Below are 23,839 nucleotides of genomic sequence, written 5' to 3'. Positions count from 1 at the left end.
GTCCAGTGTAAACTTAAGGAGCAGCTTTGAACCATTCCCACGCGTCCTGTCGCTGAGCGAGAAGAGCTAAACCCCTCCCTCTCCTCAGGAAGGTGTAAAAAGCAACGAGGTCGCCTGCCCTCAGCCTCATTTTCTCCAACCCAGACAAGCCCAAAACCCCGGCGCGACTCCTCAGCAGCCGCCTTTTGGTTGTTTAGATTTGTTCGGCGTCGTTTGGTTTGGGCTCCGCCTCTGGAGGAAGGATAGGCGGGCCGGGAGAGAGGGAGAGGGAGGGACGTGGAGCGGGCAGGAGGCGGCCTCGGCATCGTCGGCGCGGCGGCCGAGCGGGCGGGAGGCGCTGGAGCCGCGGCCGCAGGTAGGAGCGGGAGCGGGGCCGGGGGAGAGCGGTCCGTGCCTGCTGGGGCGGCGGGAGGTGCCGGGGTCTCCCTCCGGGTTCAGCGCTTGCCGAGCCGTGATGGCAGCAGAGCCGTGACTGCGCGGCGTGCCGGGGACATCGCCGGCGTTTGCCATCGCCGCTGCCCCCTGCCCCTGCCCGGCGTGGGGGTGCAGCCTCTGCTGCAGAGCCGGAGCACGGAGCCCGCTGCTGCCCACTCCGCTCCCTCTCTTCCTCCTTTTACAGCAAACTGTGAAGGACCACACATCAATAATCTTCCTCTTATGCGTGTGGAAGGTTTTTTTTAAAAACAGGCAAACAAACGATTCTCCCGTCCCCTGAGTTAGGCAGTTTTTTAAAGCGCATTTCCATTGTTGCTGAGCTCTGCTTTTCGGTGAGCTTCTATAAGCGTGCCAAGTCGGGACGGAAAATAGTTCAGAATATTAACTGTAGAGTCTGCAAAACAGATGGAGAAGCACGGATAAAGTAGTGGTGACTGTAATTCTCTGTCTGTTGCTTCCAGGTACTTAACAACACCGAAAAATGAAAGCTTTCCCATCATGTCTCTCCATGCAGTAGCGCTCGCCAGCTTCAGCAGAACAGAAGTCTTCAAACATCCCTGCTCTGAGAAGGTGAGGCAAAGGGAGACCTCTGAATGGTGGCTCAGTGTGCTCTTAGCTCAGGAGGGTTTTGGTTCAAAAACCAGCTTTTAGTTTCAGTGGATGTAGTAATTTATTTTTAAATGCTGGTAGAGTTAACTTGGGAAACACAGTCCCAATACTCAGGTGGGGGAGGAAAAGACAGACTTATAGTAGGAAGATGTCAAATTGTCTTTGTTGGTTTTTTTCTTTTTTGTGGTGTGGTGGGTTTTTTTTTTTGTTGTTTGTTTGTTTGTTTTTTTTGTTATGGCAGTATGTCGTGCTTTCCATGTGCTTCTGTTGTTGTATTTCCTTATCACTGCTCTTTAATCGCTTTTTTTTTTTTTTTTTTTTTTTTTGCGGTTATTGAACAGTTATGTGACTTTTTTTTCCCTGTGATTTAGTTGAAATCATAGCCTCTGGAGAGTAAATGAATGGAAATTGTACCTGAATTCTCACACCGTTCTGATAAGAGCTGAGAGATGGGAGCATTGTTTAAAAACAAAGACAAAAGTCTTAAAGCTCAGCACCCTTAACAGCTATGCTTACTGATAAAAGTACTTGTATTTATCTTGCTGGGCACTTGGAATGCTTGTATCCTAAGAGGTAGAATCTGTTAATTGCTCAAAGTTTGTTAATTGTATTGAAAACAATTTTGACCATATGATATTTATGTGTATAAAGTCTGCCTACATGCCAGTTTATCTAAAGAAGTACAGGGGGGGGAAATAGAAAACACTAGCAGATACTGAAAAGCGTATTTTTCTAAACCCTGGCATAATCAAACGCTAAATATTTTAAATTACACGTACTATTTTTGGTTTGAAACATTATTCTTCAGTTAAAAGGGAAATTCTCTTTGGGTTTTAATTTCTTCTGCTTTCCGTGAGTCTGAAAGAAGGGTATCTGGACAAGAGCTGTCCTCTGAGTCACCTCACTGTTGCACGTAGGAAGTGTAGAGGTCAACAACCCGGAGTGGCCGAGGACAGCACACCTTTAACTCCCTTCTCTTTTTATGGGATCACAGAGTTCAGGGGAGGGTGAGAGGAGTCCTGGTCGTGCTTCAGTGTGCAGACATTCTCACTGATCTGTGAGGAAGGCACAGCGCCTTGGTTAAGTGCCTTTTAACGATGTGCATGTGGGAGCAGGGCATCCCTTTCATTTCCCTGTTTTCTGTGTTGTGCTCTGCAGGTCCATCACATACTTGAGGCAGCAGGGAGGTGGGGGACAAATTTTAGGTCTTCACAAGGAATTTATGTGCTTAGGGAGAATACCCGTTGCTTTGTTGTCCTGAGTGTATCAGAGTCTCTTGTTGAAATTAGCCCCTGACTATCTGCACTAAATTGTTTCCCTGGTTCAGCTTACAGTGGTTTGACAGTATGGTAAATCCAGCTTTGAGGGGTAGAAATACTGAATTGGAAGCATCCTGACTGCAAAAAGTGAAGTGCTGATCTGGTATAAACCTGCTCAGGCAGTTCAAATGCATTCAACATTTTGGTCAGCTTATACTGGCAGGCTCCTATGCCAGGTCGAGTACTATCTATCTGTGTCACCTCTTGCATTATGCTGGGTCAGTCATGTTGCTGACATGAGCCACATGCACTGTGTTCTATCAATTTAGGTGACATGGCCACACTTGCTCCCAGTTGTTAGAGCTGGGAGATAAAGCAGCACATGGGTCAGATATTTGTGGAGCTGGATCCTCATAGATTTAGCTTATAGATTTAGCTTATAATTTGTGTACATCTAAAAACGCCAATACTTCCAGATACAGATTGGTGGTTCCTTGAATTCTTTTCCACTCCATTGCTGTTGTTTTGGTAGATATACAGGCATCCTATTCAGCATTTTGTCTCATTTATGCCTTATGCACATGCTTAATCCTCCTGCTGTGGAGAGTTTCTTTTGGTCACCTGCCTTCTGGAGTGAAATGAGAGATGCAGAGCTGAGATGTGAGTGCTCTCCAGACAGTGCATGCTTCTGGGGAGATTTCCAGGCAGCCAGAAATGTAGGTAGTGGTTAGGTGACTGTCAGCAGGCTTCAGAAAAGTGTTCTTCCTGCTGGGATGACTGTGACACTGAGGGTATCATTAGCAGAGTGCTGTTATCTTATAACCAAATTGTCTGCCTCTCTGTTCTCTTTATAGTTAAGCCACGAAAGCCTAAAGGTGGCGTTCACCGACTCAGCGTGTTCTTCAAATCCCTCTGTGAGGATTAGCTGCCTGGCTCCAACACCTCAAATCTCTGTTCTCTCAGGTAATGCCAGTTTGTCCCAAATTGCCTCCCTCTGGGGGAGTAGTGCTGGTGCTTGTAGTGCTAGCAAAAGCTATTGGTGTTTGCGTGTACTAAACAAGTCTAGTTTGTTTGAAGAGGGTTCCTTGCTTATTGGCTTTGAGGGTGGTACAACATCAAAATACATTATACAATTTGCAAGTATGGGTGGTTTTTGCCTTTTAATGGTAGTTTGGCTGTTTTAGTTAATGCTGACATTTGCATGTGAGGGTGGATCAGGTTGCCCAGAAACTCTGTGGATGCCCCCTCTCTTTAAGTGTTCAAGGTGAGGTTGGATGGGACTCTGAGCAATTTGGTCTACTGGAAGGTGTCCCCACTTACAGCAGGGGGATTGGAACTAGATGATCTTTGAGGCCTCTTTCAGCTCATAAAATTTTACAATTTTTTTATTATAACACTACATATTTAGCACAGAGAAGATGATGTTTGCAGCCCAAATTTAGGTGTTCCTGTGCAATTGAAATGTCAGTAGTTTCCAAAGTGTCTTTCTTTCCCTGAAAAGTTTGAAATGTATTTGTTTAAAAGTCAGCTAGTTTTAATTTTCCCATTCCTGTCCTTATATTGCTGTGGCTGGCTACATTGGCAAGTGTTTGTTTGCAAGTGCAGCCAGTAAAATGTGCAGTTTTGTTCTATTTCTGCAAGAGCTGTGTCCTGGTAAGTGGCAAGTGACTGATCCCTATTACTGACATGTTCTGGTTGATTTTGATCTGGCTTTACTAGGTTAGTTTTGCTAGCAGCTCTTGCAGTTTCAGTTATATGTGATGTTCTTGGGTTTTTTGAGATTTTTCTTGATGAGCTCTGGTCTTTATATGGACTTGCTGTTCCAAAATACATAGGTTTTTTCTTTTTTTTTTGTTTTGGTTTTGATCCCTTCATTGGTAAACTTTCTTATCATGTTGTTTGCGTGCATGCAGGCTTCCAGGTGAGAGACTTACGGAGAAGTTTACTGTTTTCCAATGAGATATGGCCAAGGAGAGCAACCTCTGGGCAAAGTCTGGAGTCTGCAAGACTTCCTCCTTTTTTCACCAGCAGTGTTTAACAATCCTTGTGGTCCTAACTAGGAGTTCTTTGTCCTGGAAATAATTCTTCTTGATTGTATCTATTCTTAGAATTTTACAACTGACTTATCTTCCCCAAAGGAGATTGGTATTAACTTCATTGTGTTGATGTAGTCAATGGTTTCTTCTTCAACATAGACTTTGTGTCTAATCTCTCAGTTACTTGGATTATGGCAGTTCCTCTGAGACGTTTTTTTTAGTTTGTTTTTGGGTTTTTTGTTTGTTTTGTTCAAGGTACAGGACTTCAGTTTATTCTTCAAAAGCTACTGGTTGTGGTGCACACTTCTGGGTCCTGCTAATGTTCTATGTCTGCCACTAAGAGAAGTTTTTAGTTTTTCCGCTTTCTGGAACTAAGTTTTGCAGTTGATCACATAGGACCTTGGCAATACTTTTAATTCTTTCAGAGGCATTATAATGATCTTGGTGTGACAGGGCTAAGTTTGTTATGGTTTGGCCAAGTGTTGCCACCTCATGAATAATGGGACTGAAGTTTACTTTAGCCATTTCCAGTCTGCCTGAACTGAAACACACAAGCACGTTGACCTTATATTACTGAATGTATTTTTTGTTACTCTTTCTGCTCTATTGATCTTCCATGTGACTTACTATAATGTAATCTTCCCTTCTATTGGCAATAGGTCAGTACCAGTACTAGTAATAGTTTTGTTATCCTGTTTTGTAGAACAGTGATGTTTTTTTTTGAGCACACTGACAATCAGTCACCGTTAAAGTCTTAGCTGATTGTGTTTGGATAGCAGCAGAATACTTTACTGTTGGTTTATTACTTAGCCTTTATCAATGACAGAATTGCTTCCTGAGTGCAGAAAGTAAGAGGTTTTTTGCAGGAAGAGGCAGCAGCGAGTGGTGAGTGAATTCAGCTGTCCTGTCTTCTCACCTGTGTAAAAAATACTATGCATTTTATTCATGTTGTGTATTAATCTTTTCTTAGTATTGTTTCCTAACCTCTTGTTTTATTCTAATTTCTGAACAGATGAATCTTCAAGGCCAGCAGTGATCGGACATGCTGGAAGTTTTGGATCATACCCAGGCAGTGCTGAAGCTATCAAAGACATTCTCATGTCTGTTTTAAATGCATCTGGTTTAAAGCCCTCTTTGGTGTTGGAGCAAAGCACAATGCAGGGAGCTGAGCATCCTGACAGTGATGTGGAGCAGTGGGAAGAAAGCAGCACCGGGGACAGCCATGATGACAGCGACAGTGATTCTGCACATCACAGCACTGCCTGTACACAAACAGATATTCGGTTTACCAGGCCCCGGGCATGTTGGAACAACACAGACTGTGATTCCCCCAAACCTTCACTGGATACTTTCCCTTGTCCCCGTTATACTGATGGAGATCCTGCTTCTTCCTCCTTGAATGGTTTCACTCTTTCAAGCGTGTCCCCTCTGAAGCGTGACTGCTTTACCCAGGTGACATTAACTGGAGGCACCGTCACATCCGCTGTGGTGCATTCTGGAAAGGAATCTTGTGCCTCCCCTGAAAGAGACTTGGCTTTCACAAGGTTGCTTTCCGATTCAACTGTTGGTAAAGCAGATCTGGTGAAATACCCTCATGCTGTGGAGCCTGTGTCTCTCGGCAGCCACGACAGCGATTCTCCCAGTGGCCTTTCCCAGTCAGAGCCAGTCAATCCAACAGGTAACTTTACAGCTGCATTTTTGTTGTAAGATCTCTACAAAGAGGTGTAATTGAAGTGGGCCTTATTTATGGGGATTGCAAATAAGACTGATGCTGTCACTCAGAATGGGAGAGAGGGGAGAAAGAGCTTAAAAACCAAGGAGAACCTGAGGGGTGGTTGGTAAAATGAGAGATGCTTAGGCTTTTGCAGTAGGCATCTCTCAGGATGCAGAAATACTTTTGTAATATACAACTGTAGATAAAACGTAGAAGTTGCTGAGCTGTGAGAAATGTAGAACATCCACTGGATGAGCTTTCTACCAGCTTTATCTTGTCTTCACTGTTACCCTTTTCCCAACAGCAGATAGCATGGGTTGGGTAGTGATTCATTGGTCTGTGTGGGATTGTGTTGTGTTTGGCAGCAGCTGGAGGAGAGGAAGTCCTTGGATTCTGGGGTTTTGGAGGTAGGGCATTATCATCCAGTTTATTATGACTAAATTGGCTGTTCTGGAGCGGAACTGTTTTTCCTGTTCTCCTTTGCAAGTGCCCTGAGGTTTTGGAGACACAAACCCCCATCTGATGTAAAACAGGTTCTTTATACCTTTCACCAGTTTCCAGCTATATGGATAATCCTGTGTGTTGTCTGTGAAGAGGACTGGCTGAGGGTTGCTAGCAGAGGATGCCCTTTAAGCAGGGTTCCTTCTGTCCCTGCAGCGTCAGGGGGTTCTGGGCAGTGTAGTCCTGTAGGTAAGGAGCTGTTCAGTGGGAAAGTTCAGCATGTGTCCCTGAGATGGCCAGGGGAGCAGCTGGCCTGGCCTTGGGGCTGTGGGGCCTCCATGAGGTGGGCCAGCCTTCCTGGGCTGCAGGCTGGGGTCCCTGCCCTTTGGCTGAGGCAGCAAAACAGTCCTCTCCTGTTTAACACCTAATATTGACAGGAGCAGCCTTTGGAACAGTGAGATGAACATTTTGGGTTTGTTTATAAAGGATGTTAGTGGCATCTAAGGACTTAAGGCCACAAAGATGTTCACATGGACAGAGCATCTCTCCTATGAAGACAGAGCTTGGGTTATTCAGCTTGGAGAAGGCTCCAGGGAGACTTCGTAGCAGCCCTCCAGTACTTATAGGGGGTCTTATAAAAAATAAATAGGAAGAGTGACCAGATATTAGGAAGAAATCTTTTACTGTGAGGGTGCTGAGGCACTGGCACAGGTTGCTCAGGGAAGTTGTGGATGCCCCATACCTTTCAGTGTTCAAGGCCAGGTTGGTTGGGGTCCCGACCAACCTGGTCTAGTGAGTGATCTTTGAGAACTTGGTGTAGTGGAAGGTGTCCCTGCCCATGGCAAGGGGTTTGGAGCAAGGTGATGTTCAACTTCTGTTCCAATCCAAACCCCTCTATGATTCCATGATAATAGATTATGAGCTTCATAAAAATATTGCAGCTGAGGTCTGATTTTTCTACTGGAATAAAAGCAAAGAGCAGGGAGTGTTCATCCTGCCTTTGTATTATAAAAGAATAATACAATGTCTAGGTTTTGTTGGTTTGTTTTGATTTGGGTTTTTTCTTTTCCCTTTGGTCAGTTGTAGTCCTAACGGTGACACTCCACTGACCTCCACTTCCAGTTTCTGATCCTTTCTAGCTATTCACCCAGAACTCCTCCAAGGTCTAAGTTGGCAGCAAGGTCTCAAACAGGCACATGCCATTGCAGGACTGTGTGCTCTTAGTAACACCTTTGTCATCTGGGACAGGCTGTTGTCATCAGCTAGTATGTGACGATTGTGGCTGTTTCCTTCTGCTGGGTGTTGCGAGTGCTCCGTGCCTTTGAGAAGTGCCCAGCAGGGAGAAGGAAACCGCACCCAGCAGTTGGGGCTGGCTGAGGCCAGTCACACGTGTTTGGAGAGCTGGGTCTGGAAAACACAGCCCAGGCTCTCGGGGTCAGCGGGGACTGCGAGGCACGTGTAGGAGAACAAATACATCGTGCGTGACTCGACCTTCTGGCACGAGGCGGATGTGTCACAAGCTTGTGTTGAGGTAGTAGTGCTGCTGGCTCTCCAAAACAAAGGGAGCAAGGAATGTGGCAGCCAGGTGACTGAAGAGCATCTTTGATTTTACTAAAAGATACTCCTCATAGGAGGCAGGATCCTGATAGACACTTTGCAATGTGATATGTTCGGCCTTAGACTCTGGCCTTTTCTGTACAAAGTGAAAACTTCTGCATTTCTTCATTCCTTGTTGCTTTTAACCATTAACTTGCTACTGGGTAGCCTGGGTAATGAGGTCTCATTCTCTCTTGCAATGTCTGGTACTATGAGGATGTGAAAAGTGAATAGCAAAATGAAAAAGAAGAAATACAATGCCTAATTTGAGTGCAGGAATTACACAATAGGATTTCCTGACTTGCTGTCTTAGAGATGATGGTTTCTCACAGGAGAATTGCTGAGGGATGCACAAGATACAAGAAAACTATGTAATATCACTTAAATTGGGAAAATTTCTTTTTCAGTGGAATATAATTTTTGTTTAGTGGGATTTTCTGCTGGTACCCTGAAATTCCTACTAGGCTGTGTTCGTATGTTTGAGGCTACCAGAGAATGGCCCTTATTCAACCTTTTGAAAAGGCTCTGTCACTGTTAGCGAAGAGTTTGTGACTGAGTTTAGTGTTTTCTGGGGGCTTTATTGTGGCCAGTGTGTCACTGAGTTCACAAGCTTGTTCTTGCTTTTAACCTCTATGTACATCAAAGTCACTTCCTTCTCTGGCTCTTAGGGCTCTTTCCCCAGCCCCAGCAGCCTCAGGCAACAGTGCTCAGGAGCAGAAGGGCAACCAGATAACTTTCCTGCATCAGACCCAGAGTTGCATCCCATTGCTTGATGTGCTGGGCTCCTTCCCTGTGCTTTTTTTACATTCTTTTTTTACTTAAAGATGCAAGTAGGATGCAAGAGGTAAGCAAAGGAGAAAGCTCCCATTAGATTTCAAAGTTATATTTAAGATGAATTGGGTCTTATGTTTTAAAGAGAAAGGAATAATTTTCCCAATTCCTTATTTCTGCTTATTATTTTTAGTTTAGAGAGTAATATTTGTTATCTTAACTGATGAGAATGTAGTCTATTATCAAGCTATAGAGCTTACCTAGTAAGATGAATCATCAGGTAGGTATGAAAATAACTTAATTAGGCCGTTAAATGTGTTTTGAAAAGTCACATTGTCAGCCTTTCTGTTTTTCCTTCGTGGTATACACAATGGAGGTATTAATAATTCTGTACAAAAACTCTCCATCTGTGTCGCTCTGCTCGAGTGCAGTGTTGACTTTACAGCCTGATGTCATTGATGCTCAGGGCAGCATAATGGTTTCTCTAGGTACAGCAACATAAATAATCCAAACTAGGCCTGAGAGTCAGTGTCCCTCAGTTGGAGAAAAGTTTTACATAAATTATGATCATATTTTCTGGGAGCTCTTTAGCCTGTGGCTTTTAAACCAATTTAGGAGGGGCATTTTTTAAGAAATAAAAAGCCATTGATTAAGTGTGCTATTTGCAAAGTGTTTAAATGGTGTCTGTGTCGTGTCCCTTTTCTACCATATACAGTCTGTTTTATCCTGTGAACATCATGAGGGTGAAACAGAAACTCTGTGAGTTCAAGGTCCAGGAAGAGGTAGTAAGCCCCAGTGAAAACCTGATGTGTTCTCTGCTGTACAGTGAAAAGTTCTTATTGGGGAAAAAGAGATAAAATTTATTTCACATACTCATCAGAGACTACCAGGAGAAAAAAACTGCAATTCTGGGGAGAATTACTGTGGCTAATGCCACAATTGGACATAGTACTATTCACTATGGGTTGCATTTGGAAGCAGGAGGGACATTTCCTTGGGGTGTGGAAACATAATGGCAAAATGTTTTCCAAACTTAGTGTTTGCAAACACAATGCCAGCAGTGATATGGGGAATTTTTTAAGGTGCATCTCTCTGCATGCCCAGACAGCAGTGGGATTTGTGTTTCTTCCAGCAACTGTGAAGGAGCAGAGTGCAGTGTTAGCTGGCTGTGTCACCTACTGCAGAGCATTGCTGCAAATCCAGCCTCAGGTTCTGTTTGTGGTTGTCCCCAGCAGCTCAGGCTGTAGCTTGGAGAGAACTGGTGTGGGAGTGCAGTGCTGCTGTCACAGCACAGCATTTAAACTGTGTTTCTCTGGTAGTTGATGTTCATGCTTCAAGTTGCCGGAATAGGTCAAATGCCAGCGTGTTTCTCACATTTTTCTCTGCCTTAGCTTCTACCACAGCTTCTACCCAGCCCCAGTGGTGTTCAGTTTTGGGGAAAAACCCTTGCTTTGCTTTCTGGAAGTCCCAGCATGCATCTTGGGAGCTGCAGAGAAAGAAGTAACTAATAAAAGTTCTTGTCATACCCTCAGGTTCTACTTCTCCTTTGAATGTAGGTGCTATACCCTTGAATCGTTCACTGCAGGACGTCTGCATGCTTCCAGAGGATGTGGAAAAGGTGAGGACATCAAATACTATCATCATCACGGTTTTTACATTTTATTATTTGGCAAAACCAAATGACGAGGTGTTTCTCAATAAAAGAACTTCCTGATAGATGTACTAATCTTTAAAATACTCTATTTTCCCTCTTCTTGCCCTCTATGGGTGAATCTACAAACAAAAAATGCCTATTTCATAATTTGCCTTCTACTCTTGACCCATTAATTAAATATTTTAATTATTTTTAAGTAATGGAAATATATACAGGAACAATGTATGTTTCTGCTTTTCATTCCATCATTTCCCCACACATTCCTTGAAAGCAAACTTTAACATTAGTAACTTTAAAGTTATATTAGAATATATTACATAGAAGTTCTTGCAGCTGCATGCATGCATATGTATGAGATTTACCTCATGCTTTTAGTATCAAAAGATGGGGAGAGGATGGGGCTTTTTGGTGTGTGCTGATGATAAGCATGTGAGATTTTTTTGTCAAAGAATTACAGTATGGATACCAATAACTCTTAAGAGCTGCAGTAATTCAAGCAGTTTCTCATAAGGGCCTCAAACAGTCTTAGGTGTGTTGCCAGGTAGGCAGTGTACTCAAGCCTGTAAATAGAGCTAAAGATGAGGAGTTAAAGCTGTCACACACAGCTCTGTGTGCTAAATGTTAATCTTTTCCAACAGTGGAAAAAGAGGGGTTAATGGATTGTAATGAGTAGGATTTAATATAAATGAGTTTTAAAAATGTGCCTAGAAAAGGGGATTTTTTTGCTGGACTGTGTGCATGTGGTCCCATGTCCTAGGCCCCAGAGGTAATCACCATCTTTGTGCACAGCACTGGTTTTACCAGAGGAGCAAGTTCTGCCTTTGGTTTGAAGCTCTCAACATCCATAAGGTGCATTTCAAACAACAAAACCCACTCAATAAATCACACACCAAAACTGAATGAACTTGAACTAGCTTTTTGTGTTGCTTTTTATGAAAGGTGTTTCAGAAAGGAGACAATGTTTCTCCATCTTTATTGTGGGACCTAAAACAAAAGTAATTTGTTTTCAGACACCAGGAGACCAGTGAGCTGGTATCTGGATTAGAAACCACAATCTGAGTATTGAGTGAATAAAGATCTTACCAGCTACTACTACTGTGCAGAGATTGGGGGCTGATGTGATTACAAGTTAAAAGATAGCAAAAGCTCAATTATGAGCAAGGCTGCCTTTAAAATAAACCCAAAGAACAAAAAAATCTTACCAAACAAAAACCCACTAAATTTCAAATACTTTTAGCTTGTGAAATAATCCCTTTCAACTTTAGGACTGAAAGTTAAGGTACATGTGGTGTCAGTAGGTCCTGCAGTTGTAGTTGTGTGCCAGGAAGGAAATGGGTCAGATAATTTTAAAGGGACTTTCCACTGATGTTAGTGGGAGAGGACAGAAATGAGAAGGTTGATGTGTCACAGCTGAGTTGGGTCTGCTTTGCAGGGTGAGGGAGCTATCAGTAGGCAGAGCTAAAAGCTGATAGTCATGCTGAGTACAGGAGTCTGTGTGTTCTGTTTCATGTTTTTGCAATGCAGCTCTCTCAGATACACTCATAATTGCTTTTATCAGCAGGGCATGCTGATAGGCTGTGTTCTGCCACTAACTTGAGACTTCTTCTATCTTCAAAGTAGGAGATAACTCCCAAAGGAAAAAAGGCTTTTAAATTATTTCTTTGCTAATGGAAGGGATAGCAAACTCCTGGGCTCCTGAAGTTCACTGAAAGTTGTCTCTGGGGAAACTGTGCACCAAGCAAGTCATATTAATTAGTGGTAGGAAAAAGATAAGTCTCTCCAAACACCCAGAGGGACTTGGGTGCACTCTAATGCTGAGATATCTTGTCTACATGTCTTTGTCTGTGAGCAGTAAGAAAGCTGTGCTGTCTGTTGTGCTCCTTAAGATTTAGTTATTCCTAAACACTGATGTGTTTCTTCATGGTTCCCATACAAGTTGAGGGGATATAATGAATACTGATGTTAAGTGGTACAATTTTCTGAGCATAAGCCACTTTTTTAAAGCTTTAATTATCCTGCACTCAAGAGTCTCTAGCCTTGGATACTGCCATAGCTTTTTTAGATGTAAGTTTATGTTTGCACATGGCAGTTGAGAGTATCCTGGGTATCTCTGGGTTACCACCCTGGTGCCTGAGTACAACTATCTCTCCATGATGTATCCACTTTTGAGCTGAGACTGGTGTGGGACTTGCGCCCAGACCATCAGCAGTAGCTCAGGTGGGGCTGGTGGGATGCTCTGTTAGACCTCAGAAAGCAAGGGATACAGGAATTAGGATTTAGGAAAGGAGCCCCAGGTGTGTGTGTATGTCTCAGTGGTCCCTTTTCCTGGAGAATGGGTGACCAGGGCAGGCAAGATGGCAAGAGACATCACAAGGAAGTGTTGTCTGATTTGGAAATGCTACAGTGAAGCTTTGGAACAGCTGCCTTTTATTTAAGGCAGTGGGAAGCCCAGGGGAGCCAGGTTCTCACTCTTATCAGAGAATTTCTATGTAGGGTTGAGTTGGCCATGTAAGCAATCTCACTGCATATTCCCCACCTCACTGCCCTAACTCTTAACACATGAAAACATTTTACTAGCTCCTGTACTTCCCACCACCTGAAGATCTACACTCCATTCAAAACTTGCCACTTCTGGCCCCCTCCAGCTAGCCTGTGTGCAAAGCTGCTCATACACATTGACTTGGAATTAAATCATATTAAATAGGTTACTTGGATGCACGCTTGCATGCTAAATAATGCAGTGTAACTAGAAGACTGCATCTCTGAAATGCATACACATACACCAGTTAGTCATGCAATCAAGTTCATTTTTATCTAATACATGGGTAAGATAAAGTAGATTGGATATTATAATCAAGGGTGAGACAATTATCTAGGCACTTGCCTTTTGCATATTGTTCCTGAATTGCCCTTGGGGTGGTGTTTTTGACTTTAAATAAAAGGTCAGACAGGTTTACATTTTTATTTATAGAGTTGAAAAAGTATGGGAGGAAAATGATACATTTTACTTCATCTTAACTAAATATCAGCTATGCTGTGTACTAATGAGCGTTCCAATCTCGTGTCCAGGAAAACGCACACTTTTTTGTCGCAGACATGATTATAGCATCACTAGAAAAAATGAAATGTAATATCCTCAGCCAACAACAAGCAGAGTCCTGGGGTGTGGAGGAAACAAGTGGATCAGATGGCAGCTATCACACTGACTCAGAATTATCTTCTTACCCTGGAGTGAAGAAGTCTGATTCTTCTGTTACCTCTTCAGACAGTGGTTATGAAGGCAAGTTACTTAATTTAGAATGTAACCTTGTTTGAAAGCCTTTGCTGTTTGTTTCTGTGCAAGAAAATATTAAACAAATTGGGGCATTGCTTGGAACCAAATCCTCTGTTACCTTCTTTGAGTCTCTGGAGAGCTGGGTCCATTGAGGATCATCATGCCACAAGTGTTTTCCTGTGGGTCACATACTTCCTTTTGCCACCACATAGGTGGTTCACACCTATGTTTTATTAATTATAATCATTTTTTACATTAAAATTAAAATGTAGGGTTAAATGCCACAAAGCCCAGCATGACTGTCCATAGAGCATGCCTGTAGCTGGCTGTTTTTCTCTCTGCTTAAATTTTTTTTTTGGTAGTATTTGCAATTCGTGTCTTTCCTTCTGTGTTTGCTTCTGCAATATGTGGATGAGGAATGCAACCAATGTGCAATTGGTTTGAGTGAGACTCCCCAGAGTATTCATTCACATACAGTTTAAGGCAAGATAATAAATACTCCTGGTATTATTATGCAGGAGTATAGCACATGCATTTTTAAGTAGATTTTAGTATCTTGAGTAGTACAGATCTTAGTGATGAATCATGAGTCTGAAGTGACATAAAGTCTAAATGTCATAAGTCTAAATTACATAAATTCTGTGGAAGAATGAATGGTGTTGTTGGACATGAAAAGGGGAGAGACCACTGGCTGTATAAATGGTTTGGGTTTATCTCTGCAAGATTCTGGCTGAGAAACTGAGGGACATACTGTATGACAGACTCTGAAGAACTGGCCTGCTCTGTGTATGTATAAAAACAATTAAAGTTGCTCAATAAATGCAGTCTGTGTGCTAAAGTTTTGGCAAGTGATGAAAAATGTAAACATAATTGCAGCTACTTATAAATGCTGGAAAAGTTTAACTGATATTATCCTTGTCTTGGGCAGGCTGTGCTTTGCTGCCTCTCAGCTCCCCAGTGCATCTACCATCACATCATGAGGTTACCAGATTTCATTGCCACAGTGACTCAGAGGATGAATATGTAATTATTGGTAAGACTTTAAAATTGTAACTGCAGAAACAGATATATTGTTCAGTTGAATCTATTCCATTGTTCGGGAATTCTCTTGATTTTGTAGATGTTATTGTAGGAGAAATAACATGAGAAAATGGAAACAATTATGTATGTGTAGGTCCTTATTAGAACACATGCAGAATTATCAGACTGCTGCAGGATTTCATTTCTAGGAAAGAATATCTTTGCTGGTTTGAGAGTATGGTGAGCTAACCCTGGCTGGACACCAAGTGATCAGCAAATCACTCTGTCACTTCCTTTCACCACTGGAAAGGGAGAGAAGAAATCAGAACAAAAGACTTTGGAGTTGGATTAGGGCAGGGAGACATCACTCTCCAAAAACTGTCACAGACAAAACTCAATGTAGGGAAATTAATTTATTGCCAATCAAATCAGAGTAGGATAGTGAGAAATTAAAATTTTAAGCACCTTCCACCCCACCTCTCCATCTTCCTGGGCTGAACTTTTCTTACGATTTCTCTACCTCTTGGGGCTTCCCATACATCCTGTCAGGAGCCTGCTGCAGCATGGGCTTCTTTGCTCTAGGTCACAGCCTCCTTCAGCACCTTCCAGCCCTAGCCTGGGCTCTTCCACAGGCTGCAGGGGGATCTCTGCTCCCCCATTAATTCCCATGGGCTGCAGGGGCACAGCCTCCTCACCATGGCCTGCATGAGGAGCTGCAGGGGAATCCCTGGAGCTCCAGAGCTCTGGCTCCTGGAGCACCTCCTGCCCCTCCTTCTCCACTGACCTTGGTGTCTGCAAGGCTGTTCCTCACACATATTCTCACACCTCTCTCCAGCTGCAGCTGTGCAGGGTTTTTTCCCTCCCATTTTGGCTCTGTTATCCCACAGGCACTACCACTATGGCTATGGGCTCAGCTTTGGCCCATGGTGTGTCCATTCTGGAGCTGTCTGGCATTGGCTCTCAGATTTGGGAGAAGCTTCTGGCAGCTTCTTACAGAAGCCACTGCCATAGCCCCTCCTGCTACCAAAATCTTGCCATGCAAACCCAACAGAGGGACTAAAATTATGTCTAAGAATGAAACCAAAGGAACATGCATTTAAGAAAGTGTGAAACTGGCACAACCTCAGTCAGCTATAGCAGCACTGTTTGAGAGAATTTAGGACATGATAATTTCCTAATGAAACTGATTGACTCAGTTTTAGGCAGCCTCTCCCTCTGCTTCAGGACTAGAGCACAATATCTCTGTTCTCTTACATGGGCTTTGCTTCTCTTTAGGACATCCTGAGTTTCATTTGGTTTGTTTCTGATTTTTACACATACAGAAATAGAAACCCTGAAAAGTGGCCTGTGCAACTTTTAACCTTTGTTTTATCTTCTTCTGATAACAAATGGATTTTTATTGTTCCCTTTGGTCTTAGAGACTTATTTTTTCCTCTCATCTTTCCTTGATCTACTAATGAAGAACAAGCTCCCAAAAGAACTACATTCCCAGCAGCAAGAGTTACTTTGGGATGTGTAAATGGGGAAACATTTGTCTTGAGAGCAATAAGCACGGTCAAAACTAACACTACCAATGTGAACACCTTGTTGGCATAAGCATATTGTGTCTATGTAGACAAAATGAAATGGTGTCCTTCAGTTGCATTAATCTCACCTTTTACTAACATGTTTATAGCATTAACTTGTATGTTTATGATTGGGGTCTCCAAACATCCGTTAGTGTCCAAAAAATCTAATGTGGCCTCTTTTGGCTCTGTGCTGTTGAGTGACTTCTGTCTGGAACTTGACTAGCAGGCATTTATTCTCTCCTTACCATTTCAGCTCTTGAAGGCAGGCTAATGGTGATGATAGGATGCAAAGGTATTAGGGAATATTCTTCATCATGTCAGAGATATGCAGAGGAGATAAGACTCCTTATGCCAGTTTTGCAGTCAGGGCTGAGGTTATTTCCCACATCCAGGAAGGGTGTTGGAAAGATGAATATATTTGAAACTGACACTGTGGTAACACAGAAAGTATTTTTAAAATAGTGCTAAGAGATGCTTTGTTTCTTAAATGGTTTGATAAAATTTTCTCCTTTACTGCAGAACTTGAAGACCTTGAAAATCTGTCTGTAGTCCCTGATAAAAGGTGTGTATCTTTGCTACAGTTGCCCCATGGCTCTACCTTTTCTGCTGGAGCAGCTTTCCAGTGGTTCTTCTGGCTGGGGCAGGGAAAGTTGTGGGAGTGGTAAATTGGGCCTTCTCAAGGAAGGGGAAGGAATGCTGCTTGACAGCAAATGTCTCTGGTGCTTGGCTTAGCAGTGTTTCTCTGGTCCCCTAGTCTTGCTGGAGGTGGTGTCTGTGGCTCTTCAAGGGCCTGAGTGTATCAAAGAAACAGGGTAGGAATGAAGGAATGGAGAAAACTTTTCCTGGGTGCAGAAAAGACAGTGTAGATGCTGATGATGTGCTGCTATTTTTCACTGACAGTATTCCTTACCTTTCAGATCATCTTTTGAACCAGGCTGCAATTCTGCTGAAGCAACAGCCCAGGAGTTATGCAGAGCTTTCAGAAAATACTGGTTGCAGACAGACTCTGCAGTTCAGCTGTCTGGTTGCCTGAGCTCATCTAAGCAGAGAGTGAGTCTGATCTGAAAACAACGAGCTCTTTATTCAGTTCCCCAAATAATCATGGTCTCACTGCAGCTGCTTCACTGCTAGGAAAAGGAGGAAGCTACATAAAAAAAAAAAAAAAAAAGAAAACAAATACACATGAGTGCTTACAGTTTATTAGTTCACTTTATCTAAATTTTTAGAAAATGTCTTCTCTCTCCAGCAAAATTCAGCCCACTTAAAACATGTAGTTGTGAACAATCAGGATGTGCTTTCTTCTGGGACTGATATGAGGGAGTTTGAAGGGGGACTACATGCAGGTGAAAACTGAACTTTAAAATACTGGAGTGTAAAGGGAGATAAAAATCTGCTATAGCATTTAACATATGTCCAGTTGATGGGCTGGTTATCTTCATGAGCTTGTCTTTCCCAATAGTCTGTGCTGAAAGAAGAGATTCCAAGAGAACTTGAGTCCAGTTTGAATCTGGCTGAAGAAATAAAGATCATATCCAAGTTGAGAGGATCTTCTGGCTGGTCCCCACCAAGATCACAGATTATATTTAATATTCATCCTTCAGTCAAGTAAGCGTTGAGGAATCTGGGCATTGTTGTTTAGTATAGCATGGGGAAAGCTGATGGAAGGAGCTTGGGTGATTAACAGATCTCGTGCATGTGCAGATGAGCTGTGAGCAGGTCTAGAGCTGGTGCATGGCACAGCCTTCTGCAGTGTCTGTCACCAGCCTCACTAGAAAACAGATGGCCTCTTTTTCTGTCTCTTGGCACATCCTGATTAACACAGCATGTACAGTTTTCCATGTGATAATGCACGTACTCTTTGGTGTTACAGCGGCAATGTACTTAGCTCCTGAAAATTTCATTTTGTGACACTACCTGGAGAATATTTTTGCCTTTCCCTGCTGTCCCGCTAGTATTTTATGGATAGCTGGTTTTCAGAAAGTGAGGGGAGGCAGCAGGTCATGTGTGAGGAAATGGCTGTCTCACCCTGTATCAAATGCTGTGAAGTGCACACAGTAAGCAAACTGGCTGTTCCCTGTGTTGCTGCAGGTACAGTAGCTTTTTCAGTTGCAAATGTGGATTTCCCCTCTCCAAACCCTATGATACTGATGCCATCTTAAGAAATTGAAATAACAATTTAAAAACAATTTTTAAATTTTAAATTAATTAATAATATTTTAAATTTTAAATTAATAAAATTCTAAAATTTTTTTTTTTTTTAAATAATAATTTAAAAAATAATTTACTTCTTTCAACAAGCGTTACAGAATATCCCTTCTTCATGTGAAGGGGTAGAAGTCAGCTCCTGAGGTGGACGTTCTCCCTGGTGCCAATGGTAGCTCTTTTGCACTTTGGAAGAATGTTAATTAAAACTGTCTTTTGGGTGCTGAATGGTCTAACTATTTGCCTCTGTATACAGGAGAGATGCAGTGGTGGCTGCTCAAAACTTTACATGTGTTGGCTGTGGAACCCCAATAGAAAGCAGTAAGTATTACCAAAACTGGCAAGAAGCCCCTAATAAGTGCAGTACTTGTACTGCAATCAGTACTGTAATCACACTTTAATCCTCACCAGCACAGATGTACCACAATTTTTAAATTACCTGAGCTAGAAGAAAAATCTCATTGTTGGATGTGCCTGCAATAGTAAAGCAGACAGTGGGATCTTTCGGGTGTCTGGAATTTTTCATACAATACAGAATACAATACTTGATAGATGTCCTTCTCATAAACCACAAAAATTCATAAGTCATAAAATAGAAAAAAAAATATACAAAAAAAATCAAGCTTCCTAGCTGGAAAGTGCTGGTTTTGCATAGTCCAGTTGTTTCTTTTAATAATTCTTTCCCTGTGCCAATTTAGACGTTGCCAAAAGTCTCTTTCTTGGGGCTGTAGGCAAGCTTATGGAATCTGTGGTTTTGTTCTTTTGGGGTGTCTTTTTAAAACTTTTTGTTTCTTTAGATCTTGATGACAAAAACTTTCTTGTTTTTTTTATTTAATTCCTGATTCTTTGTGAGAACTGCTTGAAAGCACAATGATTTACAGAACTGACAAACAGACCTTACCTAAGAAATCTTTGAAGTGGCTCTTAAGTCTTGCTCTGGGTCAGCTCACAAGAGCAGCATTTGTGGTGTCCTGTAAAGTATCAACAATCTATGATAGCATATTAAGCTGAGCAAATAGGAGATGCTGTAATAGCTGGGAAAAAACCCACAAATCTCTTGATGTGAAGAGGTATTGTACCAACATGACTCCAAAATTGGTGGAAGTATTTTTGTTGTGTATTTTACGTAGTGTTTCTTTTGTGGTTAAAGCAACAGGGTTTTTTAAAGATGTTATGTTGATAATTATAATCAGTTGAACAAATATGGAATTGAGGGAAACTTTCTGTTCTAATGCCAAGTACAAGCCTTGTACATGTGTTTGCCACAATAATAAAACCCTCTACTGAAAAGAATAAAAAAAAAAATCCCTTTCTCTGCATTCCAGTAGATCTGAGTTATTTAGATAGACTGGGCATACAGACAAGAGTTATGTCCCATAAGTTTTTAAAATACTCAGAATTTTATTGCTGTCTTCCTGCAGAATATATCAGGAGACTCCGCTATTGTGACTACCTGGGGAAGTACTTCTGTGACTGCTGCCACAGCTATGCCCAGTCTTCTATTCCTGCACGAATACTTTCTAAGTGGGATTTCAAAAAATACTATGTCTGCAACTTCTCCAAACACCTACTGGACAGCATATGGCAGCAACCCATTTTCAATGTGTCATCTATTAACAAAACCCTCTACACGAAAAGTAAAGAAATGGACAGGGTCAGGGTAAGTGTGGATTTTTTTTTTTTTAATTAGGAATTTCTGGGTCTGAGACTTTCAGGAAGAAGTCCTTAGGGAAGGATGTCCTCTGTGTGCATGTATTAAGGAGAAGGGTTGTTTTATTCTGACTTATCCCATCACCACTTCTGGGACTTGCCTGCTTTTCCCTCAGGAGAAGGGAGCAAAGAGAGGTGTTTCCAACCTATGCCAGAGGTCTCCTTAGCCCTGTTTTCTTTGGGAGGTGTTTCCTTAGTGGTTTCCAGTTTTAGTGAATATAAGGGAGTTGGTCTCCAGCAGTAAATATTTACATCTTTCTGGCTTTTGGCTGTTGAAAAGTTCTGTAATTTTGGAATGACTCCTTAATTTTGTGGGCCATTCGGGGAAACATCTTTTGCTTATGTATGAGTTGTACCTCCTACAGCTTCAGGAAGAGTGTTTTGCTGAAGATTGCAAGTAGACGTGTTCCCTTCTTGGCTGAGGAGTTTTCCTGGCTTATCTGTTCTTACACAGGTGTGGGTCTAGCATGCATCAAGACCTGCAGCCATATTTGGCATTTGGACTTGCTTCACTTGTCAGGAAATAAAAATAGTCTTTGCCTGTTTTGGCTTTTGTGCATTAGAAAATCCATTTGTTTAATACAATGCTAAGTGTAAAGTCCCTTTTTTTAGGTGTGGCTTAGTACTTGCAAGGGTTACAGACTCAAAAGTGGTGTTCCTCACTTAGGAATATATAAAAGCAATGCTTTTGATTTAAAAACAGCTTTGTTTTTCTCCTCCATCTTTTAGGAGGCGCAAGAACAGCTTTTTCATTTAAAAAAGCTTTTGAAAACGTGCAGGTTTGCTGAAAGGTATGGACTGTGATTATGCATGAAAAATATCTTAATAAAAGGTACATTATGTGCTTATAGAGCCTTCTTCTCTAGAGACATTTGGGTGCAGTTTTAAATAAGTTGATATGATAATTAGAGAACTCCAATAAAAAAACTGCCTTCTATTGCACTGCAAATGTTGAGTGAAGTACAAGTTTTATGTGGTAGCTGTTTGTTGTAATATAGTTTGGTTTTAAATGTTGAGTCATTTTAGTTAGGTGAGTATTTTTTCCTGTTCTGTTTCTCCTAGGTTCTCACTCCTTAAAATGTCAAAGATACTTACCTCTCTGAGAATATTTGTCTTTAAAAAAATATGTTGGCTTTTTTAAATTGAAAAGTGTGTTCCTTGAGCATTTAAAGATTTCTTCCAGAAATCTGTCATAATGCTCAATTCAGTTTATTTTGTAAAAATATTCAAATGAAAGCAGTAGTAAGCAGTAGTGATAAAGACCAATAGCTCTATTTCCAGAGTTCACCTGCTCAGCACAAGCATAGTGTCACCCAGTAGTGACCTGTGCAGGATAAAACCCCTCAAAGTCCTCTTTGCAAAGCAAAATTATTAGATACTATTTGGGATTTTGCCTACTTTTCCTGAGGCAGGAGAGAGCCCTTTACACATTATTTATGGATTGCTGGGATAACTGTGTATGGCAACTCCAAAGCTGAGGAGTGCATGTTTAAAGCAGAGAGTTTATTCTAAATCCCAAACCTTCCAATTTTTATTAAAGTGATTTCAAACTGGGAGGGGAGGTAGATAGCAGGAACTTGCCTTGTATAATCCCCATGTGACTAGAGAAGTGAAAGATGCTTATTCTGGAAAGACACTTTAGAAACAACTTTTTGTAACTTTATTTGGGTTTTATTTCTCTTTGCAGTATACTGAAAGAATTTGAACAGGTTCCCAGCCATCTGACAGAGGAGCTGCATCTCTTCTCACTGGATGATCTGGTGAAGATCAAACGAGGGCAGTTACTGCCCCTTCTTAAAGATATTCTGAAGAGTTCCACCTCTCATGTAGATGGCTGCGAGGTAAGGAAAAAACAGGGCTTTTAGTGTCCTTGCAGCTGCTACTGTAAGGAAATATCCCTGCTGCCATTCCCAAATAATTTTTTCTTTGTTTTTAATTCAACCCTTTTGCTGTTGTTGTAGCTCTGTCAAGCGAAGGGGTTTATCTGTGAATTCTGTCAGAGTGCAGACCTGCTCTTTCCATATCAGACTGCCAAATGTAAAAGGTGCCCAGGTATGTTCCAGACTGAATGTTTTTCTTTCTTGGGGGAATTTTGGTGAATAAAACCATTTAGACTTACTTGAAACATTGAGAACTAGCTTGCATACATTGAGAACAAGATTGAGAACTAGAACTGAAAGCATGCATATTTGAAAATCTGCATGTGCATTTGTAAATCATGGGCAGCATGTATCCTCAAAAAACAGCCTGTGGCAGCTGTTTCATAGCAGTGGATTTAGAGAGCAAAACCAGGCATTTGCCTGACCATGGGGGAGGCTGTTTTTTGGGTCCAGGCATGAGAGAGCTGTTTTATCAGATCTTGCCAGCATTCAGTGTAAATTATTACAGTGGCGGTGGTTGTCCCAGCCTTGCACTGCTTGTGTTTGCTTTTGTGTTGATATGTACATGATAGAACACGAGTCAAGGAACACAGCTGTTGATTCTTTTTTTTTTTAATTTTATTTTTTTTCCTCTAAATGCTACTCTGTATGTATAAACAGAGTGCAAAACATGCTTTCACAAAGCATGCTTCAAGTCTGGAGGCTGCCCCAAATGTCTGCGGATCTCAGCTCGGAGGACTCTTTCAGAAACTCCCTGACTGGTGCCTCAGTGAAACTGGGTTCCTCTGACTGTTGGCTTTAGAAGATGCTCAGAGCCAAATCTTCAGGTGCATGATTAGATGTTAAATAATGTTGTTTTAGACATTACTGTTTTTAGTGCATGTCTCCTTTATGGGGGGTAAAATAAAAAAAAACCCAGAAAACCAAAAAATAAACGTCAACTTCATTATTGTCATTGAAAACTCACCCTGAGGGAGTTTCATCTTAATGGTGACAAACTGGATGTTAATTTTTTGGGCTGCCTTTTGTTGCTATGTTTTGTCCTTGGATGTAAGATTTTTAATACTGTATTTTTTCATGTAAAAATGATTCATCTCTGTAATTCTGCAGATAATGTATAGATAGTAAGTGAGCGTTGGAAGCCTTTGCCTATGTTCAATTTTGGAAATGGGGAAAAAGTGGTGAAGTACAAAATCGTTCTCTGAAAAGCTCTACAATAAATAGAAAAGATTTGTCTGCAAGTTTTAGGCAAATGCTAATCTGAAATTGTTATGGCAAATACTTATTGTGAACCAGTGAATTTTAAGTTTCTTTTAAACACATCAGTTCAACAGCTTGTGGTGAGTTAACTTGGACTGCTGCTAGGTGCTCTTCACACTTCACCCAGCTGCTCTCTCACCTCATTCCTCAAGAGGACACAGGAAGAAAAGATGGAAGACCTCACAGGCTGAGATACAGACAGGGAGATCACTTGCTAGTTACTGTCATGGGTAAAAAAAAAACCTGACTTGGAAAAAATTAAATGCATTGTAAATTAGAAATTGAGTAGGGTGGTGAAAAGCAAAGACTAAACCAATAATTTTCCCTTACCTCACCCACCCATTTTCCAGGCTGAACTTTGCATATTCATTCCTAATTTTTCTACCTTATAGCCTGCCCCAAGTGGTGCC

At 41.7% G+C, this 23,839-nt stretch overlaps 1 protein-coding gene across 2 annotated transcripts; it reads left to right on the top strand.

Annotated features, from left to right (window-relative positions):
* Positions 1 to 219: 219 nt before the first annotated feature.
* On the top strand, positions 220 to 23,135 carry RUBCNL (rubicon like autophagy enhancer). 2 transcript variants are annotated; one of them, XM_077173690.1, is made up of 16 exons: positions 220 to 355; positions 897 to 1,005; positions 3,158 to 3,266; positions 5,352 to 6,017; positions 10,394 to 10,479; positions 13,585 to 13,795; positions 14,718 to 14,822; positions 16,897 to 16,939; positions 17,295 to 17,427; positions 17,837 to 17,982; positions 18,836 to 18,900; positions 20,001 to 20,239; positions 21,019 to 21,080; positions 21,977 to 22,130; positions 22,251 to 22,341; positions 22,830 to 23,135. In XM_077173690.1, exons 2-16 carry the CDS (start codon positions 934 to 936, stop codon positions 22,925 to 22,927), a joined length of 2,280 nt encoding a protein of 759 aa, XP_077029805.1. In that variant the 5' UTR covers positions 220 to 355; positions 897 to 933; the 3' UTR covers positions 22,928 to 23,135. The 2 variants fall into 2 exon arrangements, with proteins under 2 accessions (XP_077029805.1, XP_054511131.2); XM_054655156.2 differs by having other exon boundaries at positions 251 to 355; positions 10,418 to 10,479.
* The last annotated feature ends 704 nt before the right edge of the window (positions 23,136 to 23,839 follow it).

Source organism: Agelaius phoeniceus, chromosome 2 (genome assembly GCF_051311805.1).
Source record: "Agelaius phoeniceus isolate bAgePho1 chromosome 2, bAgePho1.hap1, whole genome shotgun sequence".
In the NCBI taxonomy this organism is placed as follows: Eukaryota; Metazoa; Chordata; class Aves; order Passeriformes; family Icteridae; genus Agelaius; species Agelaius phoeniceus.
The sequence above is the reverse complement of the archived record's forward strand: the minus strand, read 5'-3'. Positions and strand labels throughout refer to the sequence as shown.

What these genes read in the sequence shown, in the direction of transcription:
- RUBCNL (XM_077173690.1), top strand. Translation starts at nt 934, where the DNA reads ATGTCTCTCCATGCAGTAGCGCTCGCCAGCTTCAGCAGAACAGAAGTC. An exon ending in AACATCCCTGCTCTGAGAAG is followed by an intron (nt 1,006 to 3,157) that starts GTGAGGCAAAGG and finishes TTCTCTTTATAG; the next exon opens with TTAAGCCACGAAAGCCTAAA. An exon ending in CAAATGTAAAAGGTGCCCAG is followed by an intron (nt 22,342 to 22,829) that starts GTATGTTCCAGA and finishes ATGTATAAACAG; the next exon opens with AGTGCAAAACATGCTTTCAC.